The 20,348-nt window shown below is 46.1% G+C and overlaps 1 protein-coding gene across 9 annotated transcripts in view; it reads right to left on the minus strand.

Annotated features, from left to right (window-relative positions):
• Nucleotides 1–1,070: 1,070 nt before the first annotated feature.
• WASF3 (WASP family member 3) overlaps nt 1,071–20,348 on the minus strand; it is a 134,035-nt gene continuing 114,757 nt past the window's right edge. For 8 of the 9 annotated variants that reach the window (XM_060637490.3, XM_060637488.3, XM_060637482.3 and 5 more), the window contains 5 exons: nt 18,109–18,226; nt 12,958–13,133; nt 8,349–8,615; nt 6,575–6,942; nt 1,071–4,267 (listed from right to left, as the gene is read on the minus strand). In XM_060637490.3, the coding sequence (XP_060493473.1) occupies nt 4,110–4,267; nt 6,575–6,942; nt 8,349–8,615; nt 12,958–13,133; nt 18,109–18,226 (1,087 nt within the window). In that variant the 3' untranslated portion in view covers nt 1,071–4,109. Of the gene's footprint in view, nt 4,268–6,574; nt 6,943–8,348; nt 8,616–9,490; nt 9,658–12,957; nt 13,134–18,108; nt 18,227–20,348 lie in introns of all 9 variants that reach the window. The other variant, XM_060637491.3, reaches the window with a different exon arrangement.

A 20,348-nucleotide genomic window follows, 5' to 3' on the forward strand; every position in this document is an offset into this window, starting at 1 on the left:
CCACAACGGTGGTTGCTCCAGGGACTAGGACAGAAGCCTCTGAAGGATATGGAGCAACATGCTGGGGTCACGGCAGTGCTGGCTACCTTTGTGGGATTGGCGTTACAAGCGATGGGACTGGCGTTACGAGAGCGTCCACACTGTGACAACTCATCGGGTGGTATACTTAGGATGCTGCATTTCACGTTTACCTCAAAAATATTAAACGTTAGTTACAAATATTAAACTCTAATTTATGATGTGTACACTGAATGTATATGATGTGTTATATACGTACACGACGTGTATCATGATGTGTTACTTGTAAGGGCTGGAGAAAAGCATCCCAGGAACAATAAATGCTACCGAATGTTCATCACTGCTATTATCAAGACTAGACGTGGCGAAGCACACGGCCTCCTGCTCCCAGAATGGCTTTTCCTTTCTCACTATGCCGGGTCCCTCCCAGGATCCAATCACAAATCCTGGTGACGCAAAACTTATGCAGAAATTTAAATGGAAATCGGAGTATTTGCTATCTAATAATGAAAATGCTAATTGAAAACTCTGCCCTTGTGGCACCTGGGTGGCTCAGCAGGTTGAGTGTCCGACTCCAGCCCAGGTCATGATCTCAAGGTTCACAAGTTCGAGCCCTGCATTGGGCTCTGTGCTGACAGCTCAGAGCCTGGATCTGCTTCAGATTCTGTGTCTCCTTCTCTCTATGCCTCTCCCCAGCTCATGTACTGTCTCTCTCTCTCTCTCTCTAAGATAAATAAGAACATTAAAAAAATTTTAAGGGGCACGTGGGTGGCTCAGTCGGTTAAGCCTCTGATTTCAGCTCGGTCACGATCTCGCGGTCCGTGAGTTCGAGCCCCGCGTCAGGCTCTGGGCTGATGGCTCGGAGCCTGGAGCCTGTTTCGGATTCTGTGTCTCCCTCTCTCTCTGCCCTTCCTCTGTTCACGGTCTGTCTCTCTCTCTCTCAAAAATAAACATTAAAAAAAATTTTTTTTTAAATTTTTTTAAAAACTCTGCCAAACCCCCAACTTCTCCCCTCCAAAAAAGGTTAAACATACAACACTGTTGCCAATGAGTAAAACCTTTTAGGGTTAAAAGTGTAATTTTATTTAGATGTTACTTGTACATAATCTATAGTAAGATATACAAACAGATAAAAATTGTTTAACAGGAGGTTTTTTTTTTTTTTTTAATACCATTTTCAATTCAATTTACAACAGCATTGGTAATAATACTGCAAGGTGACAGATACTGTGATTTATAAAACAAAACTTACTTGCTACTCTGGCTGATACATTCCCACTAGTCTTTAATGGATTCAAATGTATCGTGTATTTCCGTTGCAAATTATTACAAAACTTTCACAGCCTAGCCACTTGGTGCTCAGAAAAGATGTTGATATTCTAAACATTTACTGAAATGAAAATGTTAATTTCCTAACAGTATACTTTCACGAAAGGAAAACCAGAAGTGTACCAAATCCTACGGTCTGGGGCCACCGATGGAAAAGCAACCACGTTATGTTTGTGTAGCTAATGTGTGTGGTACCGAGCAGTCTTCTCATCCCCTCTGCCTAATCTATGACGTGAGAAAAAAGCTGATCAGAAATGAATCTAAAATACACGCGGGGGAACAAAACGGAGGATGATTTAAAATAACCTTACAACAGATGACTGCTACTTTAAAATGTAAAATTCACAGCTATGAAATACTTTTGAATGTCCTTCTCCGTTTGTTTTGGTAAATATTTTTTGAAAATGGAAAACTGAAAAATCAAAATATTCACTTTTTCCTTTTCATGTACTAGCACATTAGAAAAAGTCTGGATTTAAATTTTCGAAGAAATCCGATTTGCTGAGAAAAATACTGTAAAAATAATCGAAATGGAAATTTAGTCCTTTTCCATTCTGTTAAAGGCTAGGTGACACCCTAGGGCAAAAGGTTTTTCACTAGTCGGAAAATCAAGTTGAAAGTGACTTGTTGATTCCACTACAGGAAGACGACTAATAATTAATAGGCTTATGAATATTTATGAATAAAGTGCCAGTAATTTTATTGTAATAAGATATAAATAGAAGAAATTCTGACATGGGTAGTAGCTTTATGTGTTCTCTTCGTCCTGAGAACAGAAGGGACATAAAAAACAAAGAAGCGTTACCAGACAGAAGTTCTAGAATTGTGCAAGTAATTCCTACTCCAAAAGTAACAATAAAAACAAAATATTGTAATAAAGACAAAAGAGGAGTACAAATGGTAAAAGTCCCAAGAATAATGCCAACACAGGAGGCCTTTACACTGAAATAAAGGGAGAGAAATCAAAGGGAGAAATTTAAACGTTCATTACTAACTACTGCTCATAATCGGTAAAATTATGGCGTCCAGCTCCAAGACACAGAAACTCGAGAAGCATGTGTCAAAATAGCCAGTCCCGCTGAAAAGACTCAGGTAACCTGATGTGAGAAGGATGGTCTTGGGAAGGGGACACAGACATTAGGCTTTTCGGAGTCTCCAACTCTACGTGATTGAAATTCAAGGTATCGGCTTTATAGGACGAACGCCCACAAGCCACGTAAATGTCCACACAGGGACGCAGAGACCCGGTTCGAGGGTGCCGCTGAAGTCCTCAGGAGGACTCAGTAACAAAAACCCATCGGTCATGGTCCTGCTGAGACGACCACCATGAACCAGCCAGCTCTGCCTTGAGCTGAAGACTCCTCTGTCACGACCGAGAGTCACGAGTAACCGCCATCCGTGAGAAATGCTGTACTCGGGTAAGAATCCCTAGTAAGTAAAGTGTCTTAGTGTTATTTGTGAAGTCGTATCTAGAATCAAAGCCCGGGGGCGTTTATCTGTTCCGAACAAGCAGCGATCCCTCACCCCAACTTCTAAGACGTAAGCTGCCATCCGTGAGCGTTCCAGCAGTCTGCCTTCCTCAGGAAGATCAACCCCATGGCTCGGTCGTATTGCCGTGTGGGAAGCAGAGCGGGAAGGGCGAAGGCGAGGGGCAAGTGATCCGGTGCAGCCAGGAGCCTACTCTGACCTGAGGTACTTTTGAAAATCCCCTGTGCCGACGGCCACGTGAGGAAAGAGAACCGTGTGCTTCTAGGAGCAGGGCCACGGCCCCGCTCGGGTGATGGATCCCTAATGTGGCCGCGGCACCGGGAAAAGCAAGTAGCTGCCAGCATCTACGTCCACCTCCATCTAAGCTTTTCAACTTCAGAGCACGCGGCGCGAGGAGCCACGGGAAGCCCTCTCCCTGAGGTCCGGGGGTCCCGGACCACCGTGTCTGTGCTGGCCGGCTGGCACCCAAGGCTGTAAGCGCTGTCACACGTTTCCAGCGTCACAACCCCGTGGCCCTGACGGAAGAAGAACCCTGTTGTTCATGTTCATCACTGCGCAGCTGCCCAAACCTCTTAATGGCAACTGCCGACAGGCAGGGACCAAGCGAACGCCCGCAGGGAACCCTGCCTGCAAAGGGCCGCTGCGAAGGAAACGAAATTATCTAACAGATCGTTCCGAGTCACACAGAGGCACAAGCCCAGACACTGCGAGCAGAAACACTGGGTCCTCCTTACTTGTTGAATCCTTCCCTCTAGAACCAACTTCTTCTGAAACACGTTTAAAACAAAACAGAACAAAACGAAGGTGAAACGGTATCACGTACTGATTGGAAGACATCACTCTGACACACGGTCATTAATCTTGCAAAGACCTAACACCAGGCAGCTTCACAAACACGCAGCAAGTCTGCAGAATTATAGCGACCAAAAGGAGGAAACCCAAACTGCACTAAATACGCTCACGGCCAAGAGAAAGGAAGCAAAATGCCGTTTTCGGGACAATGCAATAGTTACAGCATATTTCCTCGTGTGCAGCACAATTTGCTATGTGTAGTGGCACTTAAGTATTACACAGTAAATACTGAAAAAACCCAGAACTTTTGGATGTGCAAAAGCAATATCACATTATTAATACAAAAGTCGCTAAGCTACAGGGTTATAATACCACTACGTGGGCGCGGAGACCACAAAATCTGCGAGGCATTTTCCGACGCACGGTCTCCTGCCGGCAAGCAGCCCTGCCCCCACGCCGTCCACCTGCGCACGCGCCCCGCCTCAGTCGGACCAGTCGTTCTCGTCGAACTCGGAGTCGTCGTCAGAATCGCTGTACTCCACGGCGATGCGTCTGGACAGAATCGTGGCCACGTCGTTCCCAACTGGCTCGCGCTTGGCTTCTTGCTCACGCTGCTCCTGCACCTTCTTCAGCTGAATCCCTAGAGACACGACACGGAGCGTAGAATTTAATCCCTCTGCCGGCTCCACACGAAGGAAACACAAACTAACAGGCCTAGCGGCCTTTTTTTTTTTGTTTTTCCTGCTGACACCCAGGGTAGAAAGTTTTGGAAACCTGAGGGGAGAAAAGCTTGGGAAATAGAAGTTTCGTGACCAACAAAATTGGCACTCAAAGTGGAAACGTTTTTTGTAGCAAAGTGTTTTACGGCAGCGTGTTCGAATCAGGACATACGAACGTCACGAAAGTTCTGGAGCTACACCGTCCAGTGGGGTAGCCACTAGCCACATGTGGCTAATTAAGGGTGAAGTTACTGGGCCCCGGGGGCTACCATACTGGACTGCATCATGAACACTTCCGGGACGCTGCTGTAATCCCAAGGCTTAGAAAGCAGTGCTTTGCCCCAGTAGCCCTTGGCCGGTGTGGGGAGTTAAGAGATCTTTGTCTCACTGATTTGCTGAAAATGAATACAAAATACAGTCGTCTGCTTTCTTATTAACAAAGTGGGATACAAAGATGATTTAATGTGCTAATTCTTTAACTTTCTCTTTTGAAACGATTTCAGATTTATAGGCTGTAAAACTAGCGGAAAAACGTCCCCATACAACCGACATCCCGATTCCATTTGACCGTCTTGTTTAACTAGCAACCCTTCTCTGGCATTCTTGCTCACACACCCATACTTTTTCCTGGATCACTTGAGAATAAGGTAGTATATGATGTCCTTTTGCCCCTAAAATACCTCATGTGTAATTCCTAAGAGACAATGATCAAAATCAGGCTATTAGTGCAGACACAAATATACTACCATCTACTGCACAATTTTATTTCAATTTTGCCAGCAGACCTAACAGCAGCAAATGAAGAAAGTTTTCCACCAGGCTTGGGATCTGACGTGGAAACACCCATCACATTAGTTGTCATTCACGTCCCTTATTCTGGGAAGTTCTTCAGTCTTTGTGTTTTACGACCTTGACGGTTTTGAAGAACACAGGCAGCTCTTCTGTAGACTGTCCCTTGATGTGGGCTTATCAGAGGTTTCCTCGTGATTAGACCCAAGTTATGTTATCACTCTTACTGGAAGGGGCTCACGGGTGTCAGAAAACAAAACCACTGTCCTGCTATGACCCTAAATTTATTTGCGACGGGGTCGTGTACCTCTGGGATCTTCTCTCCTTGACAAAATCAAAGTGTGCCAATGACGTTCAAGACGTTCAAGACATACGAGAACCCCGGGCCTGTGTGTCACACTCCAGTCTGATTTGTGGGCACTCAGAGCAGAGGCAGTCACGTCCCCGCCGTCCTGTGAAGGACGCCAGGGGTGCTGCTGTCGGGCTCCCTTCTCAGTCCCTTCCGAACGAAAACAACCAGACTGTGACCAGGAGACGGTGCATCTCCCGGCTGCACGAGGAGCTCTTGGGATATCTCACGCCCTGTCAGTGACCCTCAACCAGCCTGGGCTGTGCCTGGGGCTGAGAAAAAACGGGGTGGAACAGACTGGAAGTGTGTGGCTCAGGGGGGGCGGGGGCAAAACGGGTGAACGTCTGGGCTCCTCCAACCTGATGGGACCAGAGATGCTCTATTTCTGTATGTCTCATGTTCTGGGGTTCAGTGTAGGACTTCAATCTGACAAAAGAATTCTGCTGCTAAATAAATGTTGAAAAGCTTACTGGCTTAGCACATCGAGCTAAAAATATGGGAAGTCTAGGACACAGCTTAGATTTTTAAAAATAACTAAATCATATACATGAGCTTGCTTTCGCTCATTTATACATTTACCCCCAGAGTAGAAGGCAGAGGAAAGATCTCATTAATTAGTGATCATTTTTATGAGCTATTTCTAGTCAAGTAAAGGTTTCCTGAATTCTCAATTCTTTATTACTGTGTGTTTATCCTGCACTGGCAAAAACATATCTACAGTTTACCAAAAACAAAATCAAGGGGCGCCTGGGTGGCTCAGTCGGCTGAGTGTCTGACTCCTGGTTTCGGCCCAGGTCACGAACTCACGGTTCAGGAGTTCAAGCCCCGCGCTGGGCTCCGTAGCTGGTGGCACAGGGGATTCTCTCTCTCTCTCTCTCCTTCTCTCTCTGCCCCTTGCCCGCTCGCACTGCCTCTGTCTCTCTCAAAATAAATAAACTTCAAAAAAAAAAATCAAACAAGTGTCCTTGAACCCTATCCTCAGACACAGTTCAGTGGAGAGAAGACACTTGAGGGCCAGGCTGTAGCTGGGGTCGGAGCCACGAAGAGATCTCCTTCTAGAAGGAAGACTGTGTTTGAGACGCTCACTCACCCATTCGAATGGCGGCAAGCAGATCGCTTCGAGCATCGCTTATGGGTGGCTGTGCCGTCTCCTGGCGCTTTGCCTCGGCTGCTGGGGGGCCGTGCATCGGGGAGGAGGATCGAGAAGACCCTGCGCCAGGAGGACCCGGCGGGGGCGGCGGTGGGCCCGGAGGCGGCGGGGCCGTGACCACGAGCCCTGCGGCGGGAGGGTGGGGAGGAGGCGCGTAGGAGGAGCCCGCAGAGGCAGGGAAGGGGGGCTGCATGGGGATCTGGAGAGGGCTGACGAAAGCAGTTTGTGCTGAAGGAATCACGGGGGGCGGCGGAGGAGGCGGCGGTCCTGAGGGGTTGTAATACTCAATGATCTGTGCTGGGAGCATCCTAATAAAGAGAGGAAACACCAAGAGTCGTTAAAGCAGCAACAGCCACATCCTCTGCGCGTCTAATACACCTACCACAGGGGCCTCCCTCCAACACAGTATACACTGTCCTTTGAACTTGTAACACCGTAGGACGCGAACATCCACGCTTCGCACCAGCCGTTCTCACATGTCTACATTATTCGCTGTGATGCGATTCGAGATCACCTACTCAAAGGAACCGAAAAGAAAATCACTCAAAAAGTAACTCTCTGTGGCAGGCCAGAATAAAACGGTTGACGGCAGAGGTTAAGAACAGTGACTCAAGTCTCCCCTTTCTCCTGGGCATCTCAAAGGTGGGCGGCTCACACACTCGGTCTTATAAGGGTTCTGTGGTCAGTCAGATTCGGAAAAATCTGTATTTCCTAGCCCGTCCCACGGAAGTGCCTCAAGCCGACAGTGCCTATGGAAGTATCAAAATCTTTGAAAAGTCCTTCAGCTAAGAAATCCACTGAATTCTACTTAGCTAAGGCTTTTCCTAACCAACTGGACCACAGACCCTCTCTTTGCCTGACCCTTGGCTAGAGCCTCAGAACACACTCCGAGAGAGAGAACGGATGGATGGGAATAACCAGGACTGAGTGGTCACAGAGGGAACCTCAAAAAGCTGGTGGGAGGGGGGGGGCAGGGCATACATTCAGGTGTTTCATGCTGCTCTGAAGAACACACATGATAACACAAACACACACTCAACCTTCCCGGACACTGTCTCGGAGGGCCTAACTCTTCAAAGGTTACGGTTAAGCCCGAAAAGACAGGGCAAAAGACCGCCTATCAAAACAGAGACGGGTGCTTACATTAATTAACTCCTGAACGTGAGGGTCTTTCTTTAGGAGGCGTTTGAATCCCACCCGAGACACGGAAAACAAAAGGACCCGGGGGAGGAATGATGTCTGGGCTCCAGCAGGTCAAGAAAGGGGACCACGGGGCCAAGTGCGAACACGGCTCACGGGGGGCTGCACTGTATGGTTTTCTCACGTGTGACGGGAACTCTCTGCGGTTCACCCGGCGCACGTCCAGAAACCCCGAGATCTGGGACAGGTTCACAAAATCAGCTTGTCACCCTCGATCAACGCCTTGGCTTCGCAATCCATTCGAACGTAGCCAGGGGTATGTATGGAGGGGCGGGGGGGGAGGGGTGCGCATGACTACAGATTCGAACCTGAGATGCATCTGTAACGGAAAGGGGAGCAGCGGGACACTGAGGCTTTTAACGCAGAATGTGGCTTAGCTGGTAGTATCTACACCCAGCCGCCCCTGGCTGCTTCTGGCCCCTAAGGCATGATCGTTCAGTTACACCTTCTCGAGCACACACAGCAAGACTCTCGATGCCACAGCAAGCGCGGCAGGACGCAGGAGTCCGGTTACCCGTAGTCTGCTGGCGCCATGGGCGCGGAGGCCTGGGACCCCTCTGTGGCCTGCGGTGGGGGTGGCGGCGGCGGCTGCTGGGGTCTGTTCAGCGCCATGTGCCTCGCCGAGGCGGAGGGGGGTCGGTACTCATGCTCGGGGGCCTGGGCTGCCGGCCCGTGCGGTGGTGCGTCGCCGGCCGCGTAAGAAGGGGTCACGGGCTGCGGCTGCAGAGAGTGGTTGGGGGTCGCTGGGTAAGAGTAATCTGTGACATCCGACGCGTGCGACCTGGCGTTCAGGGAAGAGGGGGGGAGAAATTCAAATTAAATTAGGAGGATCCCCCCACCCCACCCCAACAGGCATACACCTCTATTTGAGCAACCACCTTGCCGATGTACAGAAATCACACTGTGTTTCCTTTACAAGCACCAGCCAGGTCCAGCCCCATGAGAGCCTCCCAGCAACAACATCATTACGACTTTAGCAGCAAGCCCCAGTGTTACGTGGCTTCAGATTCACAGCGTTGAAGTGGGTAAGTCAGATTGGCAAGCAGGGAGCAGCAGAGCCCCATTTCCACAGTATTTCAGCGTGCTTTTTTTTTTTTTTTCTAAGAGAGAAGGCTACAAGACAGATCCCATTTAATTAAAAAACCGCACCTAAGGCAGAGGGTTTCGGTGGCAATGAGAGTGAGAGCATATAATTAGAAGTTACAAAATGGCAGGTGACCCGGATGAACACGAACGGGAAAGAAAAGGAAAGAAATGCAGAATGCAATACAGTGAACCGTAGTGTTCTTCGACGGAAGAACTGTACTCGGCCAAAAAGGAAAGAACGTGGGGTAACACGGAAAGGTCGTCTTCTCTTTGAGTGCACAGCTGAGCGTGAAACTCTGGAAGGAATGGAGGTCTTAGATTAGATGAGCAGAGCTCAGAAAGGTGCGGACGCTGGGACGCCAGCGAGGCCCTACGGAGGGAGCGGGGACTCGTGAGTGTCGCAGCCACACAGGCCACGGGCATTAGTAACGACAGCGGCGTGTTCCTGGCCCAGGGTTACAGGACAGGTTACAGGAGGCGTTGTCAGTAAGGGGGCCGCGCGTCCTCTCAGGACAGCCAAAGCAGGGCGGGCAACCTGAGGCTGGGGTCCGAGAGCGCAAAGTGACGAACCCCCTGGGCACTCTGTCCTCGGCCGTGCTCCCTGCCTGTGCCAGCTCCTTGGTGTCACTCATGAACTCAATGCCCATTTTCCTTCTCTCCCACTCTTCTCTTCTTGTTCTTACTTTTCTCACATTTATTTGCTGGTTTCTGTTAGGATTCAGCTTGTGCTTCTCTCTCTGAAGGAAACAGGCAAACACACGTTGGGGATGCGGTGGGGGGAGCAGGGAAGACACCAACTGAATTTCCATCTTTGAAATCCCGACGGTAGCTTCCTTAACCGGAGCGTCGCACGGCACAGAAAAGCATTCTAAATGACAAGAGGCTGCTTTTTTGCTTTTTTTTCCCTTCCCTACTTGCAATATAATGAGAATAACGAATAACTCACTTTTTGCTTCTTACTTGCAGTGTGAATTCTAGATTACGGTGTGAACACGAGTATGTCTTTTGAACCATGCAAACTGCTAGTGAGTTAAAAACACTCTTAATGGGGGAAGCACCCGACCTAGCTTTAGAAGTAGCACATTTTAAAAATGGAAACCCCGAAGACACTGGAGCCACTGGTGGTGCGTGACTGACCGTGTGTGTGTGTGTGTGTGTGCGCGCGCCTGTGTCACAGACTGCGTGCACCACTTTCTCAAGGAAACGAGGTCATCTCGCAAAATAGGCAGTGCTTCTGAGGAGATGGGGAGCCAGAAACTGTAAACATCCTGGGGTAACTCGGGGCACTCCTCCCACAGAGTAGCCTTGTGACAGAGGCCCAAAGGAGCCGGTGAAAGGGGAAGGAAGACCAGACGGAGGAGAGAGTAAAGGAGCAGGGGGTGTGCGTCTGAGGATAAGAACAGCACGGGCGAGGTCTGGAGGGTAGGGCTGCTCTGGAGGGGGGCTGCTCTGTTGAGGCGGGGGGCGCCAGTGGGCTGGAGGAAAGGTGGGGATTCGGGAGCCCGGTGGGGGCCAGACATCCCCGCGGGAAGGTAGCAGTCAGCCCCAGAAGATGCTGTACCAACGTGGAGACGAGTGGGGTGGTCCTGAAACGTCATGATCATCACTGACTGTCCGTTACAGAAAAGAGAACTGGTAGGAGTGAAGACCACATGGAAAAAGGAAGAAGAAAAGTGCAGGCAGTGGAGACGCAGTGGGAGAATCAAAAGAGTCCCCCCAGGGTCTTGTGGGTAGACAGGTGGGCAGCGGGACGGCTGTAACACGGGCGCAGGACAGGAAGAGACAAACGCAAGGACACCTGGGCCGGAGGCATCTACCCCTGAGAAGGGCAAGGGAGAGCAGGAGGTAAGTGTGTCAATTCTCATCCTAAATTTATGCTTAGAATCAAACCATTCCTGATCAGCGGAGCAAAATCTCGTGGTTAGTTTACCTGGATGGGATTCAAACACACTACTTACACGAACAGGCAGTTGTCCTCAATATATCCATTAAAAACCTTGTTTCTAAATAACACTTAAAACACAAATATGAAATAATAAAAGTCAAAAGACAGAAAACGTGGCGCATGATTTCAATTTCGTAAAAGAAAAAACATGGACGTGTACTGAAAAAAAGACCAAAGGAAGAAATACACTAAAATGCAGAAAGGGGTTTCTCTGGATGATAGGATTATGGATAATATTTTACTTTTCGTTGGTGCTTTCCAAACATAAAAAGCTTATTTTATATGAAGAAAAAGTGATACACTTTAGTAAAATAAAAAAGTCTCTAAATTAAGGGACAGAATCCAAGTACACGGATGAATTTTAATCTATTATCTCGCGTGTGCAGATAGCAAGAGGCTGTGGGAAATGGGATTTGCATTCTGCAAACTAAGAAAAATGAAGATGCACCTGAACCACATAAATACGAAGGCTGAATACTAAATAATCTCAGCAACTGTCAATTTTATACCCAACACGGAACAACGGAATCTCGGATGCCGGAGCGAGTAACCATCCCTCAACTGAGGGAGGAAAAAATCATTTTTCCACCTGCATCTGTTGAAATGGGAGAGCAAGTATATGGAGTATTATAAAATAAAGCATAGGTTTCCTATGAGTAAACAGGCACAACGAAATGAGTTGGAAAAAAAATGCCAAAAAGCCAATTGACACTCTCAAGGCTATCGTATTCAAGTACCCCTCCTCACCCCTAGAGTCCCCCTGGACCCCTCACCCCTGGACCGTCATTGTTGTTATTTTCTATGGAAATATATGGACACAGAGATTCAAACTTGAGGCAAGCACTCAGTTAAAGCTCCACTAATTCTCTAATGCTGAACAGGTAACAGCCAGTACAGAAAAACTGCCTAGAACTTGCCTCCTAACATAGCCAGTCAAAGACTTACAGCCCTTCTGGGGCAGGGATGTTTCTGGGCGTGATAACTACCGAAGACAAAGCCACTTGTGCAGCGCGGACTAGACGCCGAGGTTATAGAGATAAAAATTTAAAAAGGACACAGATGTGGGGTGCCTGGGTGGCTCAGTCGGTTAAACGTCTGCCTTCAGCTCAGGTCGTGCTCTCGTGGTTCCTGAGTTCGAGCCCCGCATCAGGCTCTGTGCACAGAGCCTGGAGCCTGCTTTGGATTCTGTGTCTCCCCCTCTCTGCCTCTCCCCTGCTCATGGTCTCTGTCTCTCAATAATAAACATTAAAAAAAAAAAAAGATACAAATGTAATGCGATGTCCAGGTTGTTGGCTATTTTTAGAACATTCTTGTGTCCCTTAAGAATTCTCTATTGGAATTTTGAAATGTTGACGGAAGACTCTGAGGCTGCAGGCAAGTGGCAGACCATGACCTTACAAAAGCAGAAACAGGAAATTAAACCAGAAGTAAAAATTGACTAGTCAGCTTCTGTCGTTCGGTGAATCCCTTTTGCAACAAATGGTGACTTAGTGACCATGTCATTCACACCTGCAAGGAATATTTTTTTTTTACTTAAATGCTTACAAATTCTTAAAAGTAACTCCAACAGAACTCTTCTCCTGAAATTAGAATACACAAGATTAGTGCACTGAAGAAAACACTATCATTTTTGCTCACCACTCTTAGAAAAGGTTATTTAAAGAATAATGAAGTTGCATCGCAGGCACATCAATTACTACCTACTAATTAATTTTAGATACCAGGTGGCAAAGGAAATTCGAGATTCTAAGCTAAAGCAGAAGAGAAAGAATTAATGATTATTAAAATAAAAATGTCAGTCATCGACGGTTATCAAGCCCAAAGTTAGTATCAACGTTAAAACACAGCGTCTAGATTAATGGAACCATAAACTGAAGTCAGAGTGGTGGAGAAGCATACGATGTGACCCAATGTAAAATGAAACTGTTTTAAAGGATTATTTCACAATCGAAAACATACATAGAATCGACTTTTAAGGAAAGCTTTGAAACGTACCGTGGGCCACGCGAACACGAAAGCCACTGGTACGTCTCCAACGTACAATAAAACCGAGCACTACGCAGAGGCTTTGCTACGACACACGCACACACACCTAGTGTCTGGGGACAGGGATCCCTCGGAAGATGCTCCGTGGTACACACTCTGAGACAGCCTGTTGTCGGGTCTAAGCTCTTTGTCATATGCCATCATACTCCACTCCTGGCGCCTGTTTCTGGCTTTCCTAACCTTTTTCACCTCACGGGTTGTGCCATCTATACGCTTTTGCTCCTGGTGTCCAGGCAGAGAGGGCAAGCATGCCAAGACAGAAGGGAGAGGAAAACAGAAGTTAAATGCAGTCGTAATGCATAGGAAACAAGCGTGGTGTGCAAACAAGAGACATTCCCATTTCCTGTGGTTTTAACGTGAAGAAAATTCTAAGCATATACTCTCTTACCCAACGCAGACCCAACAGAAGGAACGGGTACTTCACTATGTAACCTAAATAAACAAAAGCTACTGACTGTACTGCAGCTAACTACAGGAATTGCTTAACCATCATTTTTGGTAGAGAATTCACACCTTAAGGGGCGCCTGGGTGGCTCAGTCGGTTAAGTGTCTGACTCTTGGTTTCCGCTCAGGTCACGATCTCACGGTCAGCATACATCGTGGGTCGTGAGCCCTGCGTCAGGCTCTCTGCGGTCAGCACAGGGCCCACTTCGGATCATCTGTCCCCCTCTCTCTGCCCCTCCCCTGCTGGCGCCCTCCCTCTGTCTCTCTCAAAATAAATAAATAAAATTAAAGAAGAGAATTTACACCTTACTAGGCTTTTAGCTTGTTTTAAATGTGCTGTACCTTTCAGATGTGTATTATACACGTGAAATATCTAACATGCAGAGAAATCATTTCCCACCACTGCACAATTTTGACTGAGTTGTTAACAGGCCATGCTGTTTCACGAAATAACTCAAAATCCTCTATTTCCAGTCTCTAGAAGATCATTACAGAATATTTAAGCTAATCCTGCAACTAGCTTAACACAAAGCAAACCGTGATTAGGACTTACCTTCACATACAAAGAATCATTCTTGTGCCAGCCGTACGTTGCCAGCAAAAATGTCTCCAGTAAATACACAGGTCCTACATAGGTGTTTCTTTAAAGGTGAAGGCGGTTATTTCTACGTGTGTTTACGTGTTTTTCCTGCTTCCCGAGTAAGACGTCCTGGTCTTTAAGGATCAGAACTGTGTGCCTTTAACTCCTACGCTCCTCTTAAAGCACCTCCACACACGGCTTTACAGACAGTGTGCACTTGGCAAAGGCTGACTATATGACCAGGTCTAGGTGGGCTCAGGGCGCTTACTCCGTCCCAGACACCGTGTCAGGCGCTGCTGATACAAACAGCAAACACACAAACACGGAATCTGCCCTCAGGGAGCCTGCAATCCGGTGGGCGAAGCCCACAAGATCACACAAATAAACGCCTAGCTACGAAATGTGGTGAAACTAAGCGCATCATACACCGAATGCTGCCTAGTCTGGAAGTCAGGGAGTGTCCTGGAGGGACTGAGAGGTCAGATCTGCAGTGTGCAGGCATTAATTCTGCAAAGGAGCAGGGGTCAGCAGCATGCCCACAGGGGAGAGAACGTGCAGAGGCCCCGTGGAGGGCGGACAGCGGCACGCCAGGAGGAATAAAGAAGGGAAATGGTGAGTTAAGGTGAATGGCTCCAAGATCTAAAAGGTTTGCAAGGCCTTAATGGCTGTGTCACAAGTGTTTTTCTTCACCCCGAGAGCAATGGGACAAGGGAGGGGCTGACACCCTGCCCAGGCACGTGAGAAGGGCCCTCTAGGTAGTGGAGAACGGATCAAAAAGGGGAAGGCAAAAAAATAAAATAAAACTAAATAAAAGATAAAAGGGGGAAGGGCAGGGATGGCAAACAGAAGCTGCTCAGGCAGGTCCTGGAAAAAGGGGCGGCTGACGGCTCGTGGTGGGTGCCGAGGCGGAGCCGGACTATTTGCAGAGGGGTTCAGGAGGCACAGGCGATGTCCTGGCGGAGGATGTGAACGTGGAGCTCACAGAACACATGCAGATGGTTAATAAGGATGTGTGATGCAAATTAGATGAGGGGGAGGGGTGAGCTCATCCAAAAAATAATAATAACATCCAGGTCTAGAAGAAGTCTGTTAAGAGTATACACTGGTTCAGTCTTTTAATGGTCAGGGGCAATATGATGGTATCTTTCAAAATGTAAAACTCCTACTTGCCTTCTAGGAATTTACTGAGAAGAGATATCCACACATGAGTACAGCAGTATTGCGGTTAAGCAATTATTTACATTCTATTTCCTAATACGCTACTGGGTAAATAGTCTACGTAGTGGGCATACCTCGGCGTACCATACAACTATTAAAAAGACCGAAGAAGATCTTTAATTATGTCAATATCCGTACACGTCTGCGTGTGTGTGTGCGTCAAGAGTGGTACAATTCTACGCACGTAAAAATACTTGGTGAAATGTGTGTGCACATGTTTACGAATGCCCAAAAGACCTAAAATATGCGCCCTGAACTGTTACTACTGATTAGTGACACCTGGGGAGGGAAGAAACTTCTCCCCAAATTTTCTGATGTATTTACTTCGGTGTAATTTGAGCATTTTACAACCAGCATGTATTGTCTGCATACCTGTAGAAACCCAAAGGAGGGAGACTTCAATGGACTTCAAGCAATATGCATCCTGATTAAGGACCACTGCACTGATCAGTAACGCTCACCCTTACTTTTCAATGATGTATGTTGACTATTCAGGTATTGCTACGATTATGCAACGGTCTTTACAGCGGTTCAGCCTCCAAATCTACCCACCATCATGCACATCACACACGCGCACACACACACGTGCACAAACTCTGACAAAGTTTTAACAGTGACGCATCTATACTCCAACTACACTGTCCTAAAGTCCCAGAATGTGCCCAACTGTCTCCTAGCCCAGTATGGTCTTGGCTGCTTCTACCCCAAATGCACCCCACCTCCTCTGTCCTCCGTTCTTCCAGCATCCACCCCTCTTCCCACGTGCGCGCGTGCACACACACACACACACACACACACACCCTCCCCCAACTCTGCTTAGCTGACTTCTAACTCCCCACTGCTGGGGCTCAATGAATGACACTCCACTGCACTTACGCCGTCCCCTCCTCGTCCCCTCACCCCACCGCACACCACACTTTTCCTTCGCAACGCTTACAGCACCGTAACGACATGCTCACAACTACCTATTTATTTGCAATTCTAAAAATGTTTCGAAACCAGCAAACTAAGGAAACCAAGTTCAGAAACAATGGACTTCTCACCCCCTAAATTTTTCTAAACTAACTTTTCTTCAGAGAGATTTGTCAGTGCAAAACTGAAAGCAGCGACCCGTGCTTATGAAACCCTGGGAAATGAAGGCTATCTGGCCTCATTTTACATTCCTACCTAGTAAAAGCAGATTTGTACTAGAATTTTCAAACTTCTTTCCCTCTTTATGAGTTCCAGCGGGCTGCATGATTACTCCGTGTTTGTCTCCCCTGCTACATTGTCATTTCCTTGAGGGCGATAATCCTTTCTCACCACTGTTTATCCAGCAGTTAGAAGGCATCCAAGACGCATTATTACGTAAGTGAATAAGAAGTCCTTATCAGAATTCTGTGTGTCGGAGGAATGTGCAATGAGACAAAACAGCCAAGGAAATGGCGTCATTTTGAAGACGTGATAGTCATCCATAGACTAACACTGTTTTTCCCTGAAGAACAATGCTGAAAAAATTAGGTATTTTTGCCAAGATATCACTGAGAAGGGAAACCTAGGCGGCCATTTAAAAGGACATTATGTTTTAAAGGAAAATACTCTTAAACCTCTGTTAATATAAAAAGGTATAGGGACTGAGACCAATGGGCCTTTAGATAAATGTTTCTTTTCCTGTCAAGAGATTAGGGTCTTTCTTCTTTTCACTTGAATACTTTGTAATTTCTTCCCTTGAATACTTTTCCACTGGAATACTCTTCCCCAAATTTCCCAATTGATTTCCCCGACCCACAGTGCAGGGAGAGACTATGAATAACCAACCTCTGGAATTCTTCCCTGGAATTCCGTGAGAACATCTTACATTTGCAGTCTGCAAACTCTTTCCATGTCCCTTTCTTAAATCCTATTTTCACATCCCAGATTCTCTTCCATCCCAAACTGTCACTTCTCTGGGGCCAGTACATGTAAATACTGCCAAACATTAATGCCACCACCCCACAAGATACCAAGAATTTGTCCTCACCAAAGCACCCTAATCTTTGTCAAGCAAAACAGGTGCTCATTTTTTTGAAACATACTTTATACACATGAGTCTTAGCAAATATTTGCCTTTGGAGAATTAACTCTCAGTGGGTTAAGTCTAATTTCTGGGCCCCAAAGGACAGTTTTTAAAACAGAAGTCCCTAGGGTAGCCTGGGTGGCTCAGGCGGTTAAGCGGCCGACTTCGGCTCAGGTCATGATCTCACGGTCTGTGAGTTCCAGCCCCGTGTCGGGCTCTGTGCGGACAGCGTGGAGCCTGGAGCCTGCTTCGGAGTCTGTGTCTCCCCCTCTGTCTCTGCCCGTCCCCTGCTCGCACTCTGTCTCTCTCTCAAAAAATAAACAAACATTAAAAAAACCCAGAAGTCCCTACACCTGACCAGAGTGGCTTATTCTTCTAAGAGTGCTTATAATGTGGATGTTTGTCAACCTTCAGACTTGCAACTCTCTTGCCTACGACCACCTCACCAAAAGGAGTCTCATTTTTTAGTAAATACTATCCCCTATATGTACAGATCACACATGCTTTTCAATTCAACGTGAACATCTCACCAAGGTACTAATTACAGCAAGGTGCCAACCCACCAATTAGGAATGCTTTCAAGAGATGAGAACAGATCATTGTATCTGATGTTTCCATGATATATATTTAAAGAGCAGCAGGAGAAAAGCTATAAAACACAGTTACAAACAGAATTGAAATATTAGCCTCTACTTCTGTTAAAGCAATGCAAGTATTAGGGAACAAATCAGATAGCATTTATTGAAATACAGTATTACTGTGTTAGACTGAATGGTCAGTATCTTCATGTAAAAAATGCAACCTACTTCTGCCCTAAATCCAGCCTCTCAACCATTTAAATGAAGACCTTACTGACTTATTTCTAAACAAGAAGCTCCCTGACACATAAGTATGCACGTTCCCGTCCTAGAATTATTTACCTTTTGACGCCTTTTCTCCTTCCTTTTGTCTTCCGTGTCCTGGAGCATTTTTTCTTTCCAGAGGTCGAAGAAATAGGAAGGATCTGTGTAGAACTTCAGCCCATCCTTTTTATCATCTCTATAAATCAATGTATTACAAGTTGGGGGGGAAAAGGTTGTTAGACATTTTCAGATGGGGTTAATACTAATTTAATTTCAACTCATGAGAGGATAACGTCTGCATGGGGCATTTTAACTGCCCTATACATTACGTTTCTCCAATTTCCTTATTTGACAAAAACTGCAAACATGCAGGAAGGGCAAAGTTTTCTAGAATAATCAGGCAAAAAAGTACTCTTGCCAATTCAGGTTTAAGTACAGAAAAGTGCCTAAAAATCACAAGATGGCTCATAAACAACAATATCTAATACCTCAATTATTTCAGGAAACATTTTGCTTATTCCAACAGGGGCCATACATACAGATGGATGGATTCTTGGTTTGTGTATATATATTCACCTCTTTTCTGGAGTTTCAATATTATTAGGATAAAAATTAAGAAGTACACAGGGCGTCTGGGGGGCTCAGTCAGTTAAGCGTCCGACTTCGGCTCAGGTCATGATCTTGTGGTCTGTGAGTTCGAGCCCCACGTCGGACTCTGTGCTGACAGCTCAGAGTCTGGAGCCGGCTTCGGATTCTGTGTCTCCCTCTCTCTCTGACCCTCCCCCATTCATATTCTGTCTCTCTCTCTCTCTCTCTCTCTGTCTCTCAAAAATAAGCATTAAAAAAAATTTTTTTAAATTAGAAAGTATGCTATCCCTTTTTTTTTACATCAGGTTGGCCCAACATCTGTAAATTCAATTTGGAAAGAAGCAACATGTTCAAGGTGTGTAAGTGTGACCGAAGTAGAAGTAGTCCACAAAGAGAATTCACTCGTGGCATTTCCTTTTCGAGTCCTGCTGTAACTACTGTGGTCTGAAAGAATATTCCGGGTGTTTATAGGAGTTATTCACCTATCATAAAGCCAATACAAATCCCAAGGTGTAATATAAATCAACAGTAACGCTCAAAATAATCATAAAGTATTTGGCCTGTAGATTACCTTCAAGAGGAAGCAGAACATTTACATTTCAAATTAGTGTTTCAACAAGTCGTTTTAGGCACAGAGAAAAGCAAAATGAAATGAGGCACAGTGAGAGGAGTATAAGTTTATGCTGAACAACGTGGATGGAACTAGAGTGTATTATACTAAGCAAAATAAGTCAGTGGAAAAAGACAGGTATCTGTGATTTCACTCATAACGTGAAATTTAAGATACAAAACACATGAACATAGGGGAAAGGAAGGAAAAAGAAGATACAAACAGAGAGGGAGACAAACCATAAGAGACTCTTAAATACAGAAAACAAACTGAGGGTTGCTGGAGGGAGGTGGGTGGGGAGATGGGCTAAATGGGTGAGGGGCATTAAGGAGGGCACTTGCTGGGATGAGTACTGGGTGTCATATGTAAGAGATGAATCCCCAGGTTCTGCTCCTGAAACCAAGACTACATTGTATGTTAAGTGACTTGAATTTAAAAAAAAAAACAAAAAAAAACAACTTTCTGCCTAAACAGTCAAAGAAAACTCACTGAATGAGTCCAGGGGAAAACCCTGCCTGCCCTTGAAGTCCCTGCTCCTGGTGAACTTCTCATCATCTCAAACTAAGGCCCAAGTTCCTACAGGGGCTATTCTGGCCCGTTCAACTGTCTGAAAATCACTAACCATGGCAATTCGCTTCCTTCCCAAGTTTCCTAACGGGTATGAGACTTCCATTATAGAGATTTTATTAAGAACGTTATTGTGAAACATGTATGTTTCCCTAAGATACAAAGCCTTCTATATAGACGAAGACACAGAAAAAACTGAGCAGTAACTTGCTGCAAAATTTAAGACATACAAAATCCACACTTTTTTTTTGAAGAGGGGAGCTAATACTTTAATGAAGGCAGAAGCTCATGTAAATAAACAAACAGTAATCTAAACACAAGAATATAAGCAGCAATATCCTGTGTTTACAGCAAGTGAATACGTCATTTTCTGGTCACATCGTAATGCTCATATAACAATCTTTATTTAGTATTTTATATACCACAAATATTATTTTACTATCAAAAAGTACATCTGAGTCAGCACTGTTCTTTTTTAAAAAAAATTTTTTTTAATGTTCATTTATTTTTGAGAGAAAGAGAACCAGAGTGTGAGCAGGGGAGGGGCAGAGAG

The sequence above is a fragment of the Panthera onca genome, chromosome A1 (assembly GCF_046562875.1).
Source record: "Panthera onca isolate mPanOnc1 chromosome A1, mPanOnc1 haplotype 2, whole genome shotgun sequence".
NCBI classification, from domain to species: Eukaryota; Metazoa; Chordata; class Mammalia; order Carnivora; family Felidae; genus Panthera; species Panthera onca.